Source organism: Culex quinquefasciatus, chromosome 3, assembly GCF_015732765.1.
Source record: "Culex quinquefasciatus strain JHB chromosome 3, VPISU_Cqui_1.0_pri_paternal, whole genome shotgun sequence".
In the NCBI taxonomy this organism is placed as follows: domain Eukaryota; kingdom Metazoa; phylum Arthropoda; class Insecta; order Diptera; family Culicidae; genus Culex; species Culex quinquefasciatus.
This window is the reverse complement of record NC_051863.1, coordinates 7053961-7080116: the sequence shown is the minus strand read 5'-3', so window position 1 is coordinate 7080116 and position 26156 is coordinate 7053961. Positions and strand designations below refer to the sequence as shown.

At 37.1% G+C, this 26156-nt stretch overlaps 1 protein-coding gene and 1 long non-coding RNA gene across 2 annotated transcripts in view; one reads left to right on the top strand and one right to left on the bottom strand.

Moving 5' to 3' along the window:
• Positions 1–26156, bottom strand: part of LOC6032229 (gonadotropin-releasing hormone II receptor) — a 45015-nt gene that overhangs the window by 16755 nt on the left and 2104 nt on the right. Inside the window, exon 2 of the mRNA XM_038264556.1 lies at positions 857–1047. Within this exon, the coding sequence (XP_038120484.1) occupies positions 857–1047 (191 nt within the window). The remainder of the gene's footprint in view (positions 1–856; positions 1048–26156) is intronic.
• On the top strand, positions 18298–19348 carry LOC119770159. Its single transcript, XR_005278684.1, has 2 exons — positions 18298–18470; positions 18531–19348. It is a non-coding gene; the product is annotated as an uncharacterized LOC119770159 (long non-coding RNA).

Genomic DNA, 26156 nt, shown 5'->3' with positions numbered 1-26156 from the left:
AACTGACGAAATGATGATGAGATGATATGAGATCCAGCTTCAAAAAAGTGTAAACACAACACTTACAGTATGTAAAAAAAGTATTTACACCCCTTGGGCACTATGCACATTTTGTGATGAAACATGTAAAAAATTTAAAGTTCGACAGGAACCTAGTATAAAAAGTTATATAACAAATACTATTAGGAAAATAAAAAAGATGCAAAAAAAGTTTGTACACCTTTCGAAAAATTAACATAAATAATGTTATTTGTTGACAAATCACCATAAATCCAGTCTCCCAACTCCAAAAAGGCATCCTTGACTGATTAAAAAAATAATTTGGATTGAATATAATGTTTACTAACTACTTAGTATAAAAGTTTATATAACTTTGGAAATTCTATGTAAAACTTATCTAAACTTAATTTTGCAAACTTTTAATGCAAACACAATATATTACCATAGAATTGTTAAATAAACATTTTGAAGTGGGTATAACACCAATCCAGATCCACAATCGGTTCAGCCATTCCGGAGATAATCGAGTGCATTTTTTTGGGTGCACGGACTCACATCCAAACACACACACAGACATTTGTTCAGAGTTTGTTTCTGAGTCGATAGGTATACGTGAAGGTTGGTCTACGAGGTCGAATCAGGAAGTAAATTTTTCGAGTGATGTTATAGCCTTTCCTCAGTAAGGTGAGGAAGGCAAAACAGAGCCAAACACACTCGTCCTCAGTCACAATCGCTATACAACTCAAACAAATATTTGCAACGGCCTAAACATAATTAAGTCATGAAAAATCTAAATCAAACCCCCACAACGCATTTAAACCAAAGGAAGAAGAAGAAGAAGCAAAGAAAAACTCACCTCCAGCGGAATCATGATGAATGCCACCATCAGATCCGCCACGGCCAGGTGACAAATCATCAAACTGACGCGGGACCGCCGGTGTCGTCTGGATCGGAACAGCGTAATCACCACGGACAGATTGCCGCCGGCCGCGATGATGAACAGCACGCAGTACACGATTATCACCGCCACGGTCGAGTCCGTGTAGCCTGAATAAGGGAACAAAAATTGACAAGAAAGAAAAAAAGTTTTGATTGCAATGCTTGAGGCGTCGAGGATACATCCAAAAATGACAAATTTAACATGATTATTTATTCGACACCGTATTGTTAATGAAAAAACAATCTTTTTTTCTGATGATGAAGATGGCAACTGCCTACTAAACTGCCCATGTTTGCATAAATGTCCCATATGCAAAAACAGCAAACTGAGAAAAACGCAAGGCAAGTTTGTCCCACACATAAGGCTACGTGTTAAGTTTTCACGAAAAAAAACTGGATTTCCTCAAGATTTCTAAAACAAAGTACTGGATGTTATAGGCTCTTTTGAAAGAGCACACGATTTTGAACTAAACTGCATAAATAACTCAAAAGTGATGAAAATGCATATGGGACATTTATGCGATCAGGGGCAGTAAAAAAAACACGAATTAAAACCATTTCTAATCACTTTTTTTTAATTTAATGCAAAAAAAGTTAATTTTTAACAATTAAAAATCTATTCTAAATTCTTTGGATCATTGCACTCAGAAAAATAAGCTTTATCGTTGTGAACAATAATATCACACATTTAAGCTTAATTTTAGGACCCAAGCAAATCATTTTCAAATCCTACGCTTAGATTCCTACGCAAAAATCCTTATGTCATGTATGGAAAATTGAGCGTGATTTGTTTTAGTTGCAGAGGATAACATTCTACATTCGATATAACCCAGTATCCAAACAAGTTCACCTATCCTAATATTGTATAAAATGTATGCTGTTGGCATGCTATTCAACTCACATCCCACAAGCTTTAATATCAATTAATTTAGGGTATGTCAGTGTTTAGTCTGAGGCCACATTTTTTTGGTTTGATGTTTTCCAATAAAATATAATCAACTAAATGTTTTGATATTAATTTTATTCGTATCTAGTTATGAATCTATCCAAACAGTTTTCAACACAAAAAAATGATTTAAGGACATTTAATATGCACTCCTGCGTCAGAGTCGCTTCAAAATCATATAGATTTTACAATTTCCGAAATTGTAAAAAAAAAACAAAAAAATAGTCAATATTTTATTTTTAGTACCTCTTGGCATAAAATCTATGTAATGTTTTTGTGCAGTCTCTGTTAATATAGTAAAAGTTTTTTTTGTCTGGAAAAGGCACAAAATGTATTATTCAGAAATTCATAAAGAGAGTACATTTTCCGCATAATCAACCCTTATTGTCTCCAACCAAAAGTTGATTTTTTCACACCAGCCACTGAGCTTCATTAAGTATTTATGAAGATAAAAACCTCTTTCACAAATCATAACCGCGTCAAATTTAACCGCCGACTTTGCGGTGAAATCCTTACAAAAAAAAACTTGAAAAGCCGCCGAATCACTTGAGGGATGGAATATTTCCAAACTGTAATATACTTTGCCGGCCCATTTTCAAGTCTGCCAGTTTATGTTTGGCTTTTGCTATCTACGCCAAAGTTCTGCCTAAGCCAGGGCAGTGATTTATGTCTGTACAGGCTTGACCAAAAACGATAAAAAAAGGCAAACAGTCGACCAGCGAAAAGTCCGCGCTGAATCCTCAATCAAAGCAACCGCTGCACCGCAAAACTCATTTTTTCCCCGCTTTTGCGAAAAGTTTCATTTCAGTTTACACGCCTGCTATGAAAATGAACTTTACGGCCACTTCAGTGCAGAGCCTCGTGGGTTGTCGTATCGTAAATGACAAGCAAAGTCTCCCCCGGTGCCGGATGACGGTTGGTTGATGTCGTAACAGGCTATAATAAGAGACCCCAGCAATCGGTCGGGGTTCACGAACTACCAGCAGGCCGGAAACTGACAATTTATTGCTTCCCAAGTTGCAATCAGTCGCGAGGGGTTTAATGTGTATTTTATTGGTATTTATTATTAAGTAGAGGATATTGATGCCAGTTACGATTTGGATATTGCAAGTCGAGGATAGTGGAGCTAGGAGCTACTCTGCACTGGAGCCACTTGGAGAATTTTGTACAAAATTCGGTGCTGAGCATTTCTCTCAGATATCGGTCATTTGATTTTTTTTTGGATTTTTTAATCAGGTTGAAACTTTTTTGGTGCCTTCGGTATGCCCAAAGAAGACATTTTGCATCATTAGTTTGTCAATATAATTTTCCATACAAATTTGGCAGCTTTTTTTGATCGATTTGGTGTCTTCGGCAAAGTTGTAGGTATAGATAAGGACTACACTGAAAAAAAATGATACATTATAAAAAAAATTTGATGATTTTTAATTAAACTTTTCATCACTAAAACTTGATTTGCAAAAAAACACTATTTTTATTTCTTTTTATTTTTTGATAAATGCCAACCCTTCAGAAATTTCAAAAAAAAAATTGACCGAATTATGAATTTTTGAATCAATACTGATTTTTTCAAAGGTATGTGCACTTATTTTTTGCCCACTATTGAAAAAAATATTTTTGAAAAGCTGAGAAAATTCTCTAAATTTAGCTTTTTTTTCAATTTTGTTGTTACGCCCTATATATAGTTGCTGAGATATTGCCATGCAAAAGTTTAAAAAAAGAAAAATTGATGTTTTCTAAGGGCCCTTACAGAGTGGACACTGCAAGCGACGCTACAAGCGACGCGACTAATTTGACAGGCGAAGCGACTACGCGCGACTCATTTGCGGCCAGCAGAAATCGCTCGCCTATTCAGAGTAGAAGCGATTTTTCGCTGCGCTACAAGCGACGAACAAGCAACTGTCAAATTGGTCGCGCGACCGACCTGTGCAAACCGAGGTCAGTCGCTTGCAAATCAAGCGATTTAAATTGATTCTGATGTTTTGTTCAGCAATGATGACAATAATGACAGGTTTTGCTCTGATCAGATATTGGCCTCTTCGGTGGTTCCCCGGGGGACATTCAGTATCGGTTCTGGAGTGGCCAGTGGCCACCAAATTATTTTGGAGAACCATTTCTGGAACTAGAGCACAACAAATACTGCATTTAACATCAAAAGATATTATGTTTGCATCGAAATTGCTTCTTTCATTCGCGTTGCTTGGAGTCGCTTCTAGTCGCGTCCACTCTGGGGCAAAAATCCAGTCGCGCGTTGTCGCTTGGTCTGTCAAATTAGTCGCGTCGCTTGTAGCATCGCTTGTAGCGTACACTCTGTAGGCACCCTAAGTCTCACCCAAACAACCCACCAACATCTACATTGTGAGTCCAGTGCGCGGTCCGATTGATCCACACAGGCAACCCGCTACAATTTTGGAGCAATCAGTGCAGACCCGGCATTCCGCAAATCATTTGAATTTCCTTACACACTTTTAGGACAATTTAGCAAATTTGTTTAGACAGCAATTTTATTAGTTTTTCAATTGTGATCCCGGGCTAAACCCCCAAAACAAAATTGTAATGCTTTGCGGAAAGCCAGGCCTGCTCAGATTTGAGACCTGATTGCACAGATCTAATAAATAACAAAAATGACTGCGCAGGCTAAACTCGAGGGAAAGCATGAACTTTGGGGTCCCCAGAAACACGTTCACTTCGATTTCTAGACAGGGCCGAGTGGTTTTTCTCCAAAGTTCGTCATTTGGGCGGTTTATAAAATACACTCAAACCCCGATGGTTTGACACCAACTGTTATTAAACGAACGGGGTCACTTTTTAGTTTGACACCCCTTTTACACGGAGTTCACACACACTACCAAAGGTTTGTTTTAATAGTGTGCGTGAGCGTCGTGTAAAAAGTGACAGTTCGTCACATTTTAGTTTGACTTTGACCAACTAACGATGTAAAAACTAAAAAAGTGTCAAACGAAAAAGTGACCAACCACCGTACCGTCCTTCCGTCACGAGATATCAAAAATGGAGCTCGGGTTCGTGATCAGGGACAAAAATTACCCCTTAGAACAAAGTTTAACGCAAATCGAAGAGCGGTCGAGGCAATTGCTGTGTGAGTTGACGGAGAATTCCCAGTTCGAAGTTTGAAAAATCTAGCCTTACATTTAAAATGGTCGTGTGAAAACAAAAAATGCTGTTTTACAGGACTCGGGACCAAAGAGCCTATGACTGAACATATTTTGATCAGATTCCACGGGTATTCTGAGCAAATGTATATATGCGTCCGTGAGGGTGTATGTGGGTTCGGTGCTCCGAAAATGGTCCCTCGATTATCTTTGGTTGAAAGAGGAACAGAAAAGAATGCATTTTGCAATTCCCTTCAAGGACCTATAGTATATTGAAAAGTCATGCTGATGTCCTAAGAGGAAAAGCAAATAGATTAGCCACTCAAGCTTGTACGCTGTCCCGAGAAATTTCCACAGAATTTTCAATATATTCAAGACGGTTTCATTCATGCACATTCCACGATGTAACACTCTGTAGGCTGTCATCGCAATATAAAGGATCGTGAGCAATGGCCTTGTGGGCACACTACTTGGTACGAGATAAATTGAAAATACGCGGAAAAGAGTCTTTTGGGTTGATGTGTCCTCAATAAAGTGCAGAGAATGTCACGTTGTTCGTAGAAATCATCCGTGGCCCGTAAAATGTCAGCTCGTGTTTATTCACGAGAGATTGAAACTGTTAAATTAATGGAACTATTTGCTTGAGAAAAGAAAGCATAAAAAGAAAAGAGAAACAACTTAGTTCAAGCAAACAAAAGTCAATCAGTAGAAGCGAGCTTTTCTATTATTGGCCAAAGCGTTATTTTTGTACACGACGGCCAGCAATCTGTTGCCAAGTGTGATACTGACAGGATGCTAAATTTATATCAATTTTTCGCGTTGGGCGTTTTCAACTGAGGGAGGAAAAGTTATCAAAAGCACTTCGATTGAAAACCAGGTGTGACACCAGAGCCCGTATAAATAAACTCGATTGAAATCTGCTGCTCGTTATGCCGCTCCAAGAAGAAAAGTAGGATTTTGCGTGGAAAAACGCCATAAAACGTGCCAAGTTGAACGACACACGGTGAAGCACCGGAACACAAGGGGAAATCAAGATTTTATCTCGCGCAGGCATGGGGAAACCTGTAACTTGTTCAACAACCGCAACGCATCCGAGTTTAGATTTGGGACAGTCGTCCCAACCCTGATCAAGCCCAAGCTCAAGACATTCTTCAAAGTGAAACGAACGAGAAAATCGATTTATGATTTCCGCTGGGTTGCACGTGTCAGCAGCCCACAGTGTCAAATTTCCTGACAGTATTCTAAATCTACTATCTGATCTGATTGACTAAACATTTTAACAGTTCGTCAAAAGGGTCATGATATTTTTATCTTCATATCAATCTTGATATCGAATAATTCTCAAACATTTCGGCTTGATTTTTTATTTGGACTTCAAAAAATTAGCTTTTTCGGTTACCGTCATCTGGGGCGAATCGGGACTACAATCTGAATAGGGACAGCAGTGTTTAAAGCACTTAAAGGATTAAAATTTGGAAACGGATGTACACATTTTGTTTCGCCCCATGTGTCCCAATTCGCCCCAGTTGACGGTACTATCTAAAATCACACGGAAAGCCCCCGCAAAATTGAATCAAAAACATAATTTAAAAGAGGAGAATTGCTCAACAAAAAAGTAAGGTTCAACTTCAATATCAAGTGATAATATTTAACGTCGTCGTCTGGGTTTACCCACGTAACCGGAGCCTATTTCACACGAAGAAAAAGTGTTTATCTTCATGAAATGGTTGCTTACCTCAGCGACGAAATCCCAACCGTTATCAAACCCACGCATATGATGTTTGCCGTTGTAAACGGCGCAAAACGGTGGCATTTCAATCTAGGACTTTGACATGGGTTTGCGTGTCAACGGTGTCAGATAGCTGTTTTTTTTTTGTATTTTTCGGTTGAATGGACAAATATTTGATTCTAACAGTAGCTTTTTCATCACAAACCCAATAGCATTATTTGGACACGCATAACAGCAAACAAAACATGATAATTTAAACGCATCTAACATTCATAAATAAACACATTAGATGGAATATAGCGATACCACGCAAAACCAGCAAATCGTTGGTATGTATGTATCAAAATGTCATCACCGACGTCATTACCACACACTCGAGCGAGATTCTTTGGAAAACATTAAGGGAAATATGCGTATTCTAAACAAATACCTATCTTCACCATATCCATGAGGAGATTGTTGCTCGATTAAAGCTTCAAAAAACCATAAGCCTCGAGTAAGAACACTCATTTATGCCATTTACTGAGCAAAAATATTTCTCATCATTTTGTTTGCACACACATCCACACGCAAGATGACTGGTTAACCGCTTAACAAAAGTCGCCATCAACATCTTTTCACTTGCTTAAACGTTGTTATAGCGCTTAAGATATGAAATTGCTTCCAACTATCGTCAAAATATTCTTTTGAACACGGTTTGGCCACTCACATGAAAAATAATCCCGAAACAAGTAATTAACTAGCAAGCGCTATAAAAAAAACGTTACTTAATCCACCCTTATGTGGTTGGCGCCTTCCTCAAATTTAAAGGGTGCTATCCAAAATGCAAAAAGTGCGTAAATAATACTTAAGTGCTTGTAACTTTTGATAGGATTGTCAGATCTTCAATGTTTTGGACGCGTTGGAAAGCTCTTTTGAATACCTATCCAACGATAGGTCGCATGAGAGATCCGGACAGCTTTTTCATCAACATATCTGAGATCCGGCCTCCAAAAGCGTATAAATAACACTTAAGCGCTTATAACTTTTGATAGATTTGTCAGATCTTCAATGTCTTGGACGCGTTGGAAAGGCCTTTTAAATACCTTTCTGAAAATGTATAGCATGACGGGTTTTCTTTCAAAACCCACCCTTTTTACAATCTTCCGGACTTTTGTTAAAATCGTTTTTTTAGCATAACTTTTGAAGTACTTTACTAAACTGCATAATTTTTAATAGCAACTTATAGGACCCCAAAACTTACCGAATGACGCCAAAACGGACAAAATCGGTTCAGCCAATGTCAAGATAATCGAGTGACAATTTTTTGATCAACATCCCACCACACACACAGACATTTGCTAAGAATTTGATTCTGAGTCGATAGGTATACATGAAGGTGGGTCTAGGACGTCAAATTAAGAAGTTTAATTTCCGAGTGATTTTATAGCCTTTCCTCAGTGAGGTGAGGAAGGCAAAAACAAACGCGCCGAGACATTTGACGTTTATACCTATTCAAATCGAAGGCTGACGAAAGGCGAGCGAGAAGCGAAGGCAAAAAAAGAACAAAAGCTGGCCACCACACCACCAGCAGCGCAGCCAGAAAACTTTCTCTAAAAATGCCATTTTTTGCAAGGGAATGATGGAACGAGAGAAATCACAAATCCGCATAAATAATTTCAAGATTGTTCAGGTGTAAACCGAAAACGTGATCAAAAATTAAAGTGGAAGAATAAGGCTTTTAACTGCTCATGTAACTGTCGGTGAACAGGACGCCACACTGTTTAATCATTTTCTGACGTACATTCAATTTTGCAGCCCAAAACCAATTATTGAAATAGAAAAATAAAATTCTTTTTCAAATTTTCTTTTCTTGATTTGTGTGCACCTAGGCCGACGACCAAGATTGTTTACTTTTTGCTCTTTGGTCTGACAGTCTTGGTCTGACAGCTTTATCATGGATTTGGGTCTGGTCTAAGCGAGGGATAGGACACAGTACCTTCCTGATTTTTTGTGAGTGGTCACTTAAAGTTTCGTCTGTGTTTGTACCGTTTAGTTAGTAAATTCAGTCTGAAAAGACGGTGTGATGTCTAGGTATTTAAGCAGACACAAAAGCTGCAAGAAAAAAGAACTCGGCCGATAGTAGAAAAATTGGCGGGGCCCAGTGCATTCTCGTCAGATTAGAAAACACTTGAGATTTTTTTTAATGCTTTTAGAAGGAATAGAATAACTTTTGATGGAAGTCAAATTAAACAGACATTTTCATAAAAAGTTGATCTAATGGTTGGTGTACTTGGTTTTATTAAATTTCAAGGAACACTCCAGATTATCCAGCATCATTCAGACACGACCACTTATTAGGCTGAGAATGGGTATATTTCCTATCTTGGAAACCCCGGTTACTTCACGTGCTCCACAGAGTCATAAAAATAAGGGTGATCCATGACATGACTGATATTTCAGAGCAAGGTTTATTTCCAACAAGTTTGCAAACAATATTTGCGGAAATGGAACACACACTTGAGCCCATACTTTGAGTATTTATTTTAATTTTATATGGGATTGTTTGGGTAATGTTGAAGAACAGAGTTCATCAAATAAACTTAGTTTTGAGACAAATTCATAAAATTCCTTACGCAACTTCAAACCAGTCAAATTAATATGAAGCAAAGCGAAGGAACACAGCATCAGCTCGTTCTAATAAACTAAATTTTTAAGCACTCAATTTGTAAAGTTGAAACAAAAATAAACCTCGAAACGTACCAAATTGCATGACGAATTCAAACTACGAAAGACGCACTAAAGCGCTAAAATTCCGGCGAAATACTTTCCTCCAGCCAACTCCATGGGGCAACTGTCTCCACCAAGTGAGACGCAAAACAGACGACCCTAAGTAGGTGTTTGCTCATCAGCTTCATGTTCTTGAAAGCATCGTGAATAATAGAGCCTCTGGCACCAGAGCTTATAAGTGGTCTCAGTCAAAAAAGGAGGAAAAAACAAACGAAAAGTTCGTTTTGATTAACACAAAAAAAAATCGAAAATTCCTAGAAGCAAACTGAATCAAAAAACTGAAGCGCTTAATTTTAAGATCCATTTATCAATTTCAACAGTTTCGCATTCAATCAAAAAAGGAATTTCCTTGATCCACATCAAAAAGAAACAAAACAAGTTTGAATCAATCCGAAAAAAAACCTCTTTCCTTTCATGTTCATCAGTGCGTCATCAGCACACACGATTTTCTAAAGCCTCTTAATTTCCGGCTTTGAGGAGGGGGCTCAATTTTCAACCATCCGGACTGTGCGGAATATGGTGAGCAAAATCGACCAACAGATTTGCTCATCTCGGAAAAGGTAAAACTGAACCGGCCGAATCCGCTTTTTTGGGATAAACTAACTTTAAGTTGAAAAATTCAAATGAGTCGCTCGCCAGACTACAAAATCACATCACAAAAAGAAGCTTACACTAGCAGATTTGTGGGCGTAAAGCTAAAAAAATATCCAGTGCAAACAACGTTGCATGCAACCCAGAACCAGTAAATAGTTTTTTTTTCGAGATTTCCATAACAATGGCTGATTTATTAATGGGTTGGGATGATCTTTTTTACTATCCTACCCCAAACAAATATTATAAATATAAACTTAGATATTCACAGCACACCCACCGTGTTTTTTGAGTAGTAAATAAACTGAAATCAATTTCACGTCCGAGCAGAGAATCGTTCGTCACACCTTTTTTTTATCTCCACTACCCTGAAGCTAGCAAGGTTTCCGGTTGAAACACACGATGGCATGTGTCGAGTCAAATAACACGCGTGACACAACGGAACCGAAAACCATATCCGGACTGACAGATCATAGTCATTGCACAAAATTGAAGAAAAAAAACCCGAAACGTTGTGTTCAGATTCATCCTTTTTGACAGTGAGAAAAGGCTATAAAAAAGTTTGAGTGTTTGTTTTTGTGTATTTGTTTGTATTTGTTAGTGTGATTTTATTAAATTTCATTTGCAGAGCAACATCAAAGGGCCATGTTCGGTGCTAACCTGTGTCCTCATAGTTCTGCCTGAGTAGCCCAAATAACAAAAACATTTTATTTATACACACTGATAGGGGAGCTGGGGGTAAGATGGCCAGGCGGGGTAAGACGGGCACCTTACTGTTTTACTAAATATACTAATGAATATTACTAAAATGTTTAGCAATACTGTTTCTCGTGCTAAACAATGCATACTGAGTCACCTTTACCGAACATATTGTTAGAAATAGTATAAAAATAGCTCAAAATAAACAAATTATTTTTCAACTTGAAACAAGATGTAATTTTTCATGAATTACAACTTGGGCATTTTTGTTAGGTAACAATATGTATTCCTTGCTTTACATATTTTTTCATGTTAAATTGGAGTTTTCCTTAGATTATGTCCCTCAGAAAATTTAAAAAATGCGATGAGCTATTTGCAAAATATGTTTTAAAAAATAAGTTATTTGGGGGCAAGACGGCCACCTCCTCCGGGGGTAAGATGGCCACCCGTAATTTGTAAATTTTATTTGATATAGGTTATTATTTTTTTGCTATTAAGACATATTTGTAGATACGGAAAAGCATTTTCAATGAAACTATCCGACAATGGCTTTTATATTTTTGTCCCTCCCCCCTTGACCACGGCAAGAGCTGAGAGAAAAAACTTTGAAAAATATTTGCTTCGGCCTAAAACAAAAAAAAACATAGGAAAACTTAATTCTTAAAAAGCCATGAAATACTTGAGATACTTGAAATACTCGAAATGCTTGAAATACTTGAAATTCTTGAAATACTTGAAATACTTGAAATACTTGAAATACTTGAAATACTTGAAATATTTGAAATACTTGAAATACTTGAAATTCTTGAAATACTTGAAATGGGGGGTGACTATGGGTCAAAAAGCGATACACCTCTCGTAATTTTTTTATAACAAAATCAATTTAAATAACATCGAAAATCTTTCAACGTAGATTAAATTTTGTTCTTAGAAAATTTTGTTCTTAGATAGTTTACTAACATTTTCCCAAAATATGGTGGATTTTGATGAACACTACCTAAAATGCAGATAGCTTGAAAATTAATTGACCCAATCTCACCCCTTAGAGGGGTGACATTGGGTCAAATGAAACTAAAATGATGCTCAAATACAACGATACGGTAAAAACAAGTCATCCAACAGTATTTCTTCTTCGAGGGAATCGTATTGACATGCTACAATGTTTGAAGTGGAGATTTTCAAATGAGTTTTCGAGCAATTCCAACAAAAATATTAGAAAGTATTTCAAGTTTTTCAAGTTTTTCGAGAGGTCATTTTTGGCCAAAAACGTACCTCAACTTTAGACAGCTGCCAAAATAACAGGATTTGTTCTAGGGACGAGATTTTTTCAGCGAAGTCATCTTAAGATGTCCCCTACACAACCCTTTTAACAGAACTCAGTTTCAATGAGAAGAACCTGAGAAATGGTTTAAATCCGTAAAAAATCACTTTGACTCAATGTCACCCCAACTGACGGTACTTAAAATTTTTGAAATACTTGAAATACATGAAATACTCGAAATACTTGAAAAACTTGAAATACTTGAAAAACTTGAAATACTTGAAATACTTGAAATACTTGAAATACTTGAAATACTTGAAATACTTGAAATACTTGAAATACTTGAAAAACTTGAAATACTTGAAAAACTTGAAATACTTGAAAAACTTGAAATACTTGAAATACTTGAAATACTTGAAATACTTGACATACTTGAAATACTTGAAATACTTGAAATACTTGAAATACTTGAAATACTTGAAAAACTTGAAATACTTGAAATACTTGAAATACTTGAAATACTTGAAATACTTGAAATACTTGAAATACTTGAAAACTTGAAATACTTGAAATACTTGAAATACTTGAAATACTTGAAATACTTGAAATACTTGAAATACTTGAAATACTTGAAATACTTGAAATACTTGAAATACTTGAAATACTTGAAATACTTGAAATACTTGAAATACTTGAAATACTTGAAAAACTTGAAATACTTGAAAAACTTGAAATACTTGAAAAACTTGAAATACTTGAAATACTTGAAATACTTGAAATACTTGAAATACTTGAAATACTTGAAATACTTGAAATACTTGAAAAACTTGAAATACTTGAAAAACTTGAAATACTTGAAAAACTTGAAATACTTGAAATACTTGAAATACTTGAAATACTTGAAATACTTGAAATACTTGAAAAACTTGAAATACTTGAAAAACTTGAAATACTTGAAAAACTTGAAATACTTGAAATACTTGAAATACTTGAAATACTTGACATACTTGAAATACTTGAAATACTTGAAATACTTGAAATACTTGAAATACTTGAAAAACTTGAAATACTTGAAATACTTGAAATACTTGAAATACTTGACATACTTGAAATACTTGAAATACTTGAAATACTTGAAATACTTGAAAAACTTGAAATACTTGAAATACTTGAAATACTTGAAATACTTGAAATACTTGAAATACTTGAAATACTTGAAATACTTGAAATACTTGAAATACTTGAAATACTTGAAATACTTGAAATACTTGAAATACTTGAAATACTTGAAATACTTGAAAAACTTGAAATACTTGAAAAACTTGAAATACTTGACATACTTGAAATACTTGAAATACTTGAAATACTTGAAATACTTGAAATACTTGAAATACTTGAAATACTTGAAATACTTGAAATACTTGAAATACTTGAAATACTTGAAATACTTGAAAAACTTGAAATACTTGAAATACATGAAATACTCGAAATACTTGAAAAACTTGAAATACTTGAAAAACTTGAAATACTTGAAATACTTGAAATACTTGAAATACTTGAAATACTTGAAATACTTGAAATACTTGAAATACTTGAAAAACTTGAAATACTTGAAAAACTTGAAATACTTGAAAAACTTGAAATACTTGAAATACTTGAAATACTTGAAATACTTGACATACTTGAAATACTTGAAATACTTGAAATACTTGAAATACTTGAAATACTTGAAAAACTTGAAATACTTGAAATACTTGAAATACTTGAAATACTTGACATACTTGAAATACTTGAAATACTTGAAATACTTGAAATACTTGAAAAACTTGAAATACTTGAAATACTTGAAATACTTGAAATACTTGAAATACTTGAAATACTTGAAATACTTGAAATACTTGAAATACTTGAAATACTTGAAATACTTGAAATACTTGAAATACTTGAAATACTTGAAATACTTGAAATACTTGAAAAACTTGAAATACTTGAAAAACTTGAAATACTTGACATACTTGAAATACTTGAAATACTTGAAATACTTGAAATACTTGAAATACTTGAAATACTTGAAATACTTGAAATACTTGAAATACTTGAAATACTTGAAATACTTGAAAAACTTGAAATACTTGAAATACTTGAAATACTTGAAATACTTGAAATACTTGAAGTACTTGAAATACTTGAAAAACTTGAAATACTTGAAATACTTGAAATACTTGAAATACTTGACATACTTGAAATACTTGAAATACTTGAAATACTTAAAATCTTGAAATACTTAATATCTTCCCTCCCCAGCTACCATTGAACACTTCAGGTTTTGTAAAGGAGCTGCCAAAACGCATAGGCTTCAAGTGCCTTAAGTACTCCAAATTTTAGCTGATCCAACCGAAATATTAGTTATTTACTAATCCCGATGGTAAATAAGTGACAAAAACGGTTCAATGCCATTGCAATAGAAGATCATTAAATCGAACATGGTCACCCTATCTCAAGGTATTTATTTTTAAGTGAAATTAATCAACTTTTTAAAGCTTAATCTGACTTTAGTTAGTGAAAATGACTTTTCAAACGATCTCATGATAACCTTAGTAAAAATAATTAGAAAAGCTTTCACCAAGTTATTGGATTTCAGAACAATTCTATACCATCTTCAACCAGAAACTTCAGCAATGCAATTTCATTAGCATGCCGAACAACATATTCTCGCCTGTGTGGTCACAATATAAGCATTTTTCGGCTTGTGCTCGTCGGTGAAAAACGGTCTACTGGGAATTTAATCATTAAACGCCATTCCCGAATTTAATGCAGAGGTATTTTTCTCAGTAGAGGATTTGTAATTAATTAAACATTCTGAAAATTGCATTCAACATATTTCTAGGCAAACCTGCTTGTAATTTTAAATATTAAAAAATATGTCAAATTAGTTTGAGTCAAAACAACAATAAGAGTTTTCCATGTTTGTCGGGAAAAAAACAAATTTTGGGTATTTTATCATTATCACCAATGTTTCATTCACACAGAAACCGAAGTGTCAACAGCACAACAGGGGGGAACAACCAAAACTGTACAGACACGTGGCTTGGCTAAACATAAATCGTTTATAGCAGCGGACGTAATCGACCTAGTATACACCTGGTCATGCAAAATAAGGGATGAGGATGCACTTGAAGCGTGAAATAAACAAGTTGTTGTTTTGGCAGGATCGAGTCCTTGTGCGTGCCCGTTCACATGTGTCACTATACGTGCCTGGCAACATGGCAGCGATTATATTGGGGTTTATACACCCGGTGGAGTAATTTATTCTCGAGCGTCCCGAGCAGACGGAAATAACTTGGGAAGGTCAGTTTTTGATATTGTGAGAAGATCAAAATCCGTTATTGGGATGATCGGATTAGTTGTTAAAATAACAAATTTCAATAACAAAAAATTGTTCGAAAAATAACTCAAATTGTTATTGCTCTGTTATTGCAATAACATACTAATAACATAGAATCCAGAACAATAGAATAACAAGGTTAGTTATTCTGAGCGATGAATGGGGGGCACCCAAATAACAAAAACTGTTATTTATATGGATTGATTGCATAACAAAAAGTGTTATTATTTTATCACATGGAAAGCTATCCCGGCCGTAAATTAGATTTCGATCCAAAAATTATGTTATTCGTTTAAGATACACCCTCCCGGTTCAGGACCCTCTTTCCACCTCTTTCACTCCTTTGGGCCATATATTTACAGAAAATCGCAATAATAAATAGGTACCAAAACAAGATTTTTCTCTGATTAAAACAACTTTTTTGATAATTTTAGCAAATTTTCAAAGCGCGGTGTATTTTGAGGACATGTGAAAGTTAAAAAATTAGATTAGTTGTGCTTTTAAGAGAATTTTCCAAATGAAATAAATTCCTAATTGACAAAATAAAATGATATAAATTTCAGAGTCCCTTTTTCTTATTAATTGATTCATTGCAACACCAAAATTGCTTGTTATCGTAACTATTCAAGGACTAAACTGAATTCAGTCACATTTAGCAAGGTCTAGTTTTTTCGATATAATCTTTATCTAAAAACCAAAGTTTTTATCCATTTTGATAAATTTAATGATCAATGTTTGAACGGTAAATATAAATTCAAAAATTGAGGAAAAAAGTAGGTAACCACAAATGGTTTCCGGGTTATCACGTGATAGCTTCACTTTAGAATAATTTTTAAGTGACTTACCGATAGACGTATTGCATTGCCTATCAAATTTAGTGGCTGATCAATGGCACAAATGTTTCTAAAATATTGAATTGGATCCATTGAAGAAACTCTGGAATAAAAAGAAAAAAACAAAGTATCTATTCAAAAGTATATAACACTTTAAAAAAATACTTATCTGAACGTTTGTGTAGCTTTACCAATGTTGAACGAGCTTGCGGACATGCATACTGGACGGATCCCGTCGGCAAGAATCGAGACTGCTGCTTGGCACATCCCGAGCGACGTGTTCCTGGCAGACCCGACGTTCAGCGAGCCGCACGAGATCGACCTGGTTATGGCATCGAACTACTTGCTGCGAACGGATCGAGTGAAACTGGCAAACGGCACCGTGACTCTGCGTTAAACCGATCTGGGCTGTATCGTGACCGGCGTGTACGACCCGTTCCAGCAGCCAAGTCGTCCACTCGAATACCACGCTGAAGGATCAGCTGAACAACGTCATCGAGAAGTTCTGGCTGGTTGAAGAACTAGCAGACAACTGCAAACCAATGAAGAGCAAGAAGTGGAAGAGCACTTTCACGGCACCCACGCCCGTGACGACAGTGGCCGCTTCCTCCTCCAGTTGCCGTTCAAGGACGCGGTTCTTGAGCTGGGCGACAACCGAGTCCAAGCGTTGAGGAGATTCAACCGTCTGAAGCGCCGTCCGTCGTGCAACCCGGAATTACGGGAGCAGTACACGGAGTTAGTCAAAGAGAACGAGGCGCTGGGTCACTGCAAAGAAATTGATGAGCGAGAAGATCCACCAGAAGTGCGTAAGTACTACTTACCGCATCACGCTGTGCTCAAACCTTCCAGTTCGTCCACAAAGCGGCGACTCCGAAGCCGGCAAGTACTCCTTGATCGATGTGTTGAAGGTGGGACCGACCGTTCAGAACGACCTGTTCTCTATAATTCTACGTTTCCGTCGCCATCCGGTCGCATCCACCGCCGACGTGGAGGAAGAACCCGAACGAGCGCTTGCGAGTGTCTGAGCTGAACACTGTGACTTACGGAACGGCGAGCGTCTCGCTCCTCGCAACGCGGTGTCTGGTGGAGCAGTCGGAGTCGATGGAAGACCGGTTCCCTGCTGCCTTCGGTTTGCAAGGCCACTCGATCCGGCTTTTGATTTCACGCCAACTCCAAACACTACACTAACCAACAAACTACCGCAGCAAATTCACCACCAAGCCGCAGATTCGTCGAAATGTTTCTCCTTGCCACGGTTGAGAGGTCATTATCACCTCCAAATGCGGTTCTGAAATCGCCAAACCTGCGGTTGCCACTGCGAATGTTTAAAAAGTGGATCAAAACAAACACGCTCAAAAAATCAGCAAAAACATTGGCAAAAACCATTAAAAATCACATTCAATCTACAAACGACCACCTGATAACGAATTTACATGGATTTCTTATCTTTTTCGCAATAAAAACACTCTCACACTTATACCTAGTTTAATAATTTTACAGAAACGATTTTTTTTCCGCGAGCCAAAATGAACCTTGACGAACCGACTGAAATGTAAACATTACACTCTGAAATGAGTTTACCCGCTGTGGTTTGAAGATTAACCCACAAAAGTTTAAACATTTAATATAGAGTAATCTACGTGCGTATGTATAGCGTATACGTACACGAAAAGAAAGTGAGGTTAAATTTTGTCAGCCAGCAAATTCAAATGGTGCGCTAGTGTGCGTACGCGAAACGTCATAAAGCTCTATTGATTTCGACTTTCACTTGCGGTGCTCGACTCGAAAGGAAAACAAAGCGAAATTATTGACGTTTGAACTCTGGATTGTACTACACGGAAAATAAGATTATGGAAATCTACTCTTTTTACTTTACATTACATTAGGCAAAAATGAGTAAATTTCTCATTCTTGGGTAAAAAACTCGAAATCTGTAAAATATTTGTACAGAAATGCTCAAATCTGTAAAGGAATAATGACAGTTCCGTTGTGTCGGTGTCAGCCCTGACTTGACAGATGCAGAGTGCCTTGACCTTGACATTAATCATCATAAAATCGACACAGTGTTTTCTACTTTGTTTACATCACGACGGGTAGATTTCCAGCCCCTGCGATAGGAAAAAAAAACAATTTCTAAGCGTTTCTCTAGCAGTTTTCTATTTAATAATCGTTTTCTATTGATGATCGCCGATTCTGAGGAAAAGAAAAGTAAGTTTGGCGAGTAGGCTCTTTCGAAGTTTATTACAAAAATCGTTTTGTTCTTTCTAGACGGCTTGAAGTCCCTACAACGGTTCCGTAAATCATGGATGAGGACGTCAAACTCTAGCTTCAGGACGCTGTGTCGTTTTTCCAGCTTCCGCCACCGGCAGCAAACGGAAGTCGCTAGTTGTTTCAGTACTACTGGTAGGACTAACAAGTAAGAAGTGTTTTCAGCTCCTGATTTATAATGCACCGAATTTAGTGACAAACTGTTGATAAAATTGGGTGTCCCAAAGCACGGTTGAGCCGAACATGGACTGTGGCTCGTTGATAAAAGGTCAATTTGATGTCAATCCTTAACTAGCTCCATACGGTTGTGAAGAAAGAAAGTTCAACTGACAAACTCTTTGAGGTCTTTTCGGGAAATTGATGTAGATCAACCGCGGCCGGAAACAGCGTGCTGCCCTGAGCCGTTTCTGATTGCGGGAGCTCCGGGTCTTTCGTGGTCTCTATTGCAAGTTTCTGCTCGAACCAAGGAGTCCGAAGGCTTGAATGGGGAGAGCACCCAAACCTCTTTGTGGTGATCGAATAGAAGTACAATATTCTGATCGGGTAATCTCTGCAGCATCCTGGTCGGGTAGTCACGGGGATGTCAGTGACGGGTAGTTGGGAGAACGAGAGAGGACTGTCAATCGTGGCAGAAGAGTAGAGTGAGTAGGTAGCAACAGAGTGGAGAAACCGGAACGGACATCCCGGGAGATTCGGTGTGGCTTGGCCCAACAAGGGTGCCACAAGTGGCGACGAGGATGGGATCCTCCAATGGTTCCGAATCAATCAGGTCCGTTCCGGTTATCCTCAAATCAGTGACAAAAGTGTTTTGAAAAAAACAGAATAGCGCAGTAAAAGAAAGGACAAAAGAAGTGAAAAAATGACGGCACTACGTCTTAGTTGGTATTGGAAAATAAAAAAATAGTGACTTCCATGGCGTTTTAAGACGATCGCCGAACAGCATCGACGACGAAAGTGTAAACAAAAACAACACAATTAGTTGGGGACTAATAGCGTGTCTGAGAGCCTCGAGCTCGGTATTGGGCTTCGAGCCCGGAGATGGAGCTTGAGCTCGGGGTTGAGCTTCGAGCTCGGGATTGGGCTTCGAGCCCGGAATTGAGCTTCGAGCTCGGGTATTGGGCTTCGAGCCCGGGGATGAGCTTCGAGCTCGGGGATGAGCTTCGAGCTCGGGATTGGGCTTCGAGCCCGGAATTGAGCTTCGAGCTCGGGTATTGGGCTTCGAGCCCGGGGATGAGCTTCGAGCTCGGGGATGAGCTTCGAGCTCGGGGTTGAGCTTCGAGCTCGGGATAGAGCTTCGAGCTCGGGATGAGCTTGAGCTCGGGATAGAGCTTCGAGCTCGGGATAGAGCTTCGAGCTCGGGATAGAGCTTCGAGCTCGGGTTAGAGCTTCGAGCTCGGGATAGAGCTTCGAACTCGTTAAAAAAAAAACTCCGAGCTTCGAGCTCTTCAGGAGACTGAGCTTCGAGCTCGTTAAAAAAAAAACAAATCTCCGAGCTTCGAGCTCTTCAGGAGACTGAGCTTCGAGCTCTTCAGGAGACTGAGCTTCGAGCTCTTCAGGAGACTGAGCTTCGAGCTCGTTGAAAAAAAAATCTCCGAGCTTCGAGCTTTTCAGGAGACTGAGCTTCGAGCTCGTTAAAAAAAATCTTCCAGCTTCGAGCTCGTTAAAAAAAACAAATCTCCGAGCTTCGAGCTCTTCAGGAGACAGAGCTTAGAGCTCGTAAAAAAATTCAATGCTCCGAGTTTCGAGCTCTTTAGGAGTCTGAGCTTCGAGCTCGTTAAATAAACAAAACTCCGAGCTTCAAGCTCTTCAGGAGTCTGAGCATCGAGCTTGTTAAAAAAACAACACTGAGCTTCGAGCTCTCCGTGAGACTGAGCCTCGAGCTCGAAAAAAATTTAGCCACGAGACCTCTAAAAAAAGAGAACAAGTCGAGTTTGAAGCGAGTACAATAAATAACAAATAACTTATTGAGCTACGAGCTCAGATATAAGCGTAATGCTCCGGGTCAAGAGCTCGGAACCATAAGCTCCAAACTCGATACAACTGTACATGCTTTTAGCTTCGAGCTCATTAAAAAGGACAGAGCTTAAAGCTCGATAAACTTTCTACAATCCTAGAGCTCGCATTCAAATATTTAAAAGAGAGCTTTTCAGTATTCAAAATAAAGTCAAAATAAAAAAAGAGACTTCAAGCGTCTGAGTCTTAAACCCGAAAAAAGGGGAATGTAAAGAAAATAGCTTACAGCTAAATTTGGTTTTGATTTTCGTAAAAATAGTAAAAAAAGAAAGAACTGTAGGCTATACGGTATCCTTATGGCCAAAGCTTGATGCGATCTTATCAAGTACGATAAAGATATAACTCGTTAAGTAAACGGCCCACCCCCACAATGATAAATGGTAGGTTCTAGCCAAAGTCAAAGACAATGCAGATATAAACCGAAATGCTAGTGCAACCTGTCCAAGTCTCTTGTGACAAAGGATCTAGGAGATGAACAAGGTCGACGTTTTACTCTTTCAGACATATGATTGGGAAGTTTGTCATACCCTGAGTTTAAGTTCTGTGCTATCGATGCCACGTATCATCTACATTCCCAGAATGCACCTTCAATACATGCCAACCCTGGTATACCGATATCATATAGGAGCGACACTAACCATGATCTATGTCCGACTGGCAATCTAAGATATGGTGATTATTACTGTGGATTTTGTGTGACATAGATTGTAGATCGTTGTCGATGACTCCTTATGGCTTAAATGCAAAGATGATCATTTGGTATTATGTAATGAAGAAATTATCTGTCTGTAGAAAAAACGAGATGTGGTGATCGAATAGAAGTACAATATTCTGATCGGGTAATCTCTGCAGCATCCTGGTCGGGTAGTCACGGGGATGTCAGTGACGGGTAGTTGGGAGAACGAGAGAGGACTGTCAATCGTGGCAGAAGAGTAGAGTGAGTAGGTAGCAACAGAGTGGAGAAACCGGAACGGACATCCCGGGAGATTCGGTGTGGCTTGGCCCAACAAGGGTGCCACACTCTTTATACCCCAAGGAACCTTCCTGTACTTATGGCACTTAACTGACTTAACGGCCTAACAACAACCAAGGTCGGGACCGACGGTTACTTTCTCATCCGATAGAAGGTTGGAGCAGATGGGAATCGACGCTGTACATCACTGAATCCCAAACTTTTGGCCAGGCCCCACCTTCCATACATCAATGGTGGGGCCCACGTCCACTCCAGGAACTTGTCCGGCCTTATTAGTGGGGCCCAGTACCCACTTCGGAAAACACTGCTGTACATCATTGGTTATCGCAAATATGACGAACGTGATTAATTTTCAGCATCACCAAGAACGGGTTGGACTGCGCTAGGTGGCTTGATGATGACACTTTCTATTCCTTAACCACATGCAGTTCTCACATTATTAAAACACTAATCATACGAATTGTCCTCGACAAGACGTACTTCCAGACACGAACGAAACTGATGTGTCGCTGGTTAAGATCTGCTAGTAACACCGTTGTTGCTGCTCCTTTTTTCATCGTTATTACACCGATCATTATAATTGTCCTTTATCACTAAATAATTCAAGCAAAACAATGTGATTGGGCTAATGTGAGTTTTTACATCAGTGAAGTGAGCAGGATACACTGTTTGTTTAAAAACTTACATTGGATTTTCCCAATGGAATATCAAATTAATAACAGTACCTGTTATTATACAATTAAATGGAAAACATAACTTAAACTGTTATTATCATCTTATTTCACATTTCCAATGGAATATCAAACCAATAACAGTTCCTGTTATTATGAAATTAAATGGAAAAACATAACTTAAACAATTATTATTATCTTATTCCACATTTCCAATTGAATATCATCCCAATAACATTATTTGTTAAAATAACAGAAACTGTTATTATTTTTTCTTTCAAAATTTATTTTCAAGAATATTCAATAACAGTTTCTGTTATTTTAACAAAATCTGTTATTGAAATGACATGAATTTTGTTATTACCGTCTGCCCGGGACGTGCCATTCATAAAAAATAGGAAAACCATTTGTCTGATACGACCGAGGCATTGGCGTTCGGAAGGTACGGAACTGGAGCTCAGGGCGTATCCAAAATCAACTTTTTATACTAAGTTGGTTGCTATAAACGTCATATATTTCAAGGCTTTGGCCAAGTCAAGGTAGGCCATAAATTTATGGTTAACTCAAACCCTGAGCTTTTACCTGTTTCAGTGTGCAATTGCAACATTGCAATACATCTCTATGATGTGTATTTCAACAAATTTTACATAATAATTAAATGTGCCATCTTCAATACCAAGTTCATGCGAAATTTGATTGAAATTGAAATTCGTCATGTGGAAGACGGTAGGCACACATTCCTTCTTTGTTTCGAGAACTAAAATCAAACTGCATGACGCAGTGGCGATGTCTGGAGGTTATGCAAGCACAAGAAAATTATAGACTTCCGCATTCAATCAAACGAATGCTTATGTAGCTCCCCTTCAATAAGGCTTTCTAGTCAGAAATTTACCAACACATTCAAAGTATGTTTACATGACAGCTGGACGTTTGTTTGCATCAGGTTTCCTCCCGAGCAGACGGAAATAACTTGGGAAGGTCAGTTTTTGATATTGTGAGAAGATCGAAATATGTTATTGGGATGATCGGATTAGTTGTTAAAATAACAAAAATCAATAACAAAGATTTGTTCGAAGAATAACTTAAACTGTTATTATGTTGTTATTGCAATAACACAGAAGGAATCATGAAGGAATAACAAGATTTGTTATTTTGTGCGGAGAGGTGGAGCAGCATAATAACAAAAATTGTTATTGAACTTGTATGTATCCATAACAAAGAAAGTTATTGTTATTGTTGCCATTTGCAAATAAACCTGCAGTTGCCATAACTCCTCTGTACTAGTCAGGGCTGCAGAGTCGGGTACCTCCAAGCGACTTTGAATTCATACTTTGAAGACAACTCCAACTCTGGATGCAGGATATGACATCAACGACGACTTCAGCTCTCTAAAAATACCAGACTTCACAGATTCCGACTCCAAGTAAAAGTTGCTGAAAATTTGCTGAATCCGATGCAGTCTCCGAGGTCTCACTCCAGCTTGAACTTCAACGTCAGCTCCGACTTCCTGGCTCTGTGAAAATAATAACAGTTTTTGTTATTCACACTTCAAAAATTCGCAATAAATAACTCAATTCCGTTAGGGAATATAACAAAATTTAAAAAAAATGATCTTTCAAAAGTTAATTTTATCGGATAAATTTAAGCTTGAAACCCCATTTCATGGTGAAATAAATGACCCCGATAAAATTGGTCAAAATTATTTCATATTTCTAGCCAATTTTAGTAAAATCCCTTAGGGGGTATATCAAATAATTAAAAAAATCAATTTTCAAAATTTCAATTTTTTAGAATAATTTTAGCTTAAGGACCCTATTTCATGGCCAAAATAATGACCCCGACGAAATTGGTCAAAACTATCCCATAGTTCTAGTCAATTTTAGCAAAGTCCCCTTAGGGGGTATATCAAATAATTAAAAAAATCAACGTTCAAAATTTCAACTTTTTCGAATAATTTTAGCTTAAGGACCCCATTTCATGGCCAAAATAATTATTTATAATTATCCCAAAGATCTAAACATATTTAACAAAAGAAAAAATAATAACAGATTGTGTTATGGACACTTTGAAACTTTTCCATTTGTGCGATTTATGGTAATTTTATTTCTATGTCAGTATACCGAACGAATAACAAATTTTGTTATTAGAAGAGTTTTTGAAATGTATAACATTTCCTCTTATTAGCGTGTTATTAAACATTTTCAATATAATATCACTTCAATACCAAATTTTGTTATTTTATCAGAAACTGTTATTATTTTTTCTTCTTGAAGTTGAACTTCAGGATAAAATAATAACACTTCTTGTTATTTTAACAGGATTTGTTATTGAAATATTATGAATTTTGTTATTACCGTCTGCCCGGGCTATCTCTTTCTAGCAAAAAAATTTTGTCAGGCGACTTCTAGCTGGGTTTTTTGACTGACTGCCCGATATGTCAGCCAACATACTTCGCAGGGCTGTGACAGCTACAGCTCGACCTTTGTTTGCATCAGGACACTGTGACGAGGAGTTCGTCATTTTTGAGTAAAATTATATTTTTTTCACTGGGCCTAGAAAGCCTTATTGCATAGAACATTCAACTTCTAGAAATGAGAAGTCAAAAGTTTACTCTATTTTGAGCAAACAATTGCAAATTTACGATTCAATTGAGGCTCGAAGGTCATATTTCTAATATCCGTTCAGTTTTATTTGATTGTTCAAAATAAACAGCAATGCCAAAAACTTAATTTTTACACCATCTCGCAAAAATATATTGGTTCACATTTTAGTTTTTTTTCTCCAATCAATAAATTGACAGAGTGTAAAGAATTGTAACAAAATAATTTAAAGGTAGGTTTTTTATCCAAAAACCCGTCGACTGTGTTGAGTTTGATAAAAACGGGATCAAGCGGGACAGCTTTATTACCCACACGTGACTGTATTCAATGGAATGCCTAATTTTAACATTAATATTGCTTTAAAATCCCGTCCCAATTCGCCACGGCTTTTTTCTAACGATAACAACCAACTGAGCTAAACAATAATGTTTGGTTTCCAGAAAATAGAAACATTAAAAATCTCAATCCAACCACCACCATATTTGTAGTGGCATAAAAATGAAATTATAGCATTATTGTTTATCTAAACTGCTCTTTGTTCCTTTTGCTTTCATCACCTGAAATAGGGGTAATTTTTAGACAAAAAGAGTAATAAACATAAATTTATTTAACTAAAACGCCATAACAATTACTTTTCCTATAAATTTGTATGTTTCAAAGCCATGCTTACAAAACACACTTCAATTTAATGTTGTTATTGTGTTGAATTAACCTTTGTTGCTGTAGAGAAAAAAAAACAATGTTGAAGCCCTGGTAGTAAATCTGTGTTATAAATACTGTATTACCACCAGTTACTCCTCACTTGACCTTTTGTTCCTACCGTTGACAAGGATATTCGTTAGCCAAACCCGAAATCTGTGCCTGTAATGATAAATATAATGAAGGGATTCAACCCGAGAACAAAAATCCCTCTTGCGTGGGAATTTCTGTAGTTCTTTCCACAGCAGCAAGCTTGCAAGGAATACAAAATGCGGTGAACCTTTTTCCATTTCAAGTCTCACCACAAAAACCCAACCAGGCCGACAGAGTGGAATGTGGGTTTTTGTTTCACCTGCAGGAGAAGAATTTCTTTTGGAACATTGTTGAGCACGAATGACGAGTCTCCGGCAGAGTGTTAATAAAAAAAAACACAAATTGCTGGAAAGTATCTTGTGAAGAGAAGCAAAAAAGAAATATTAAGCATACTTGCGCCAAAGAATCTGTTATTGTATTTAAAAAGTGCGCTCCTTCACGTTACACGTGTCACAATTATTTTCTTTGTTCATCTTTTGATACGAATACGTTCAACGTATGTTTATTGCAGAGTTTTGCAACGATTGTAGTAGTAACAGAAGATTTGTGATAAAATGTGTAAAATTTTATGAACAAA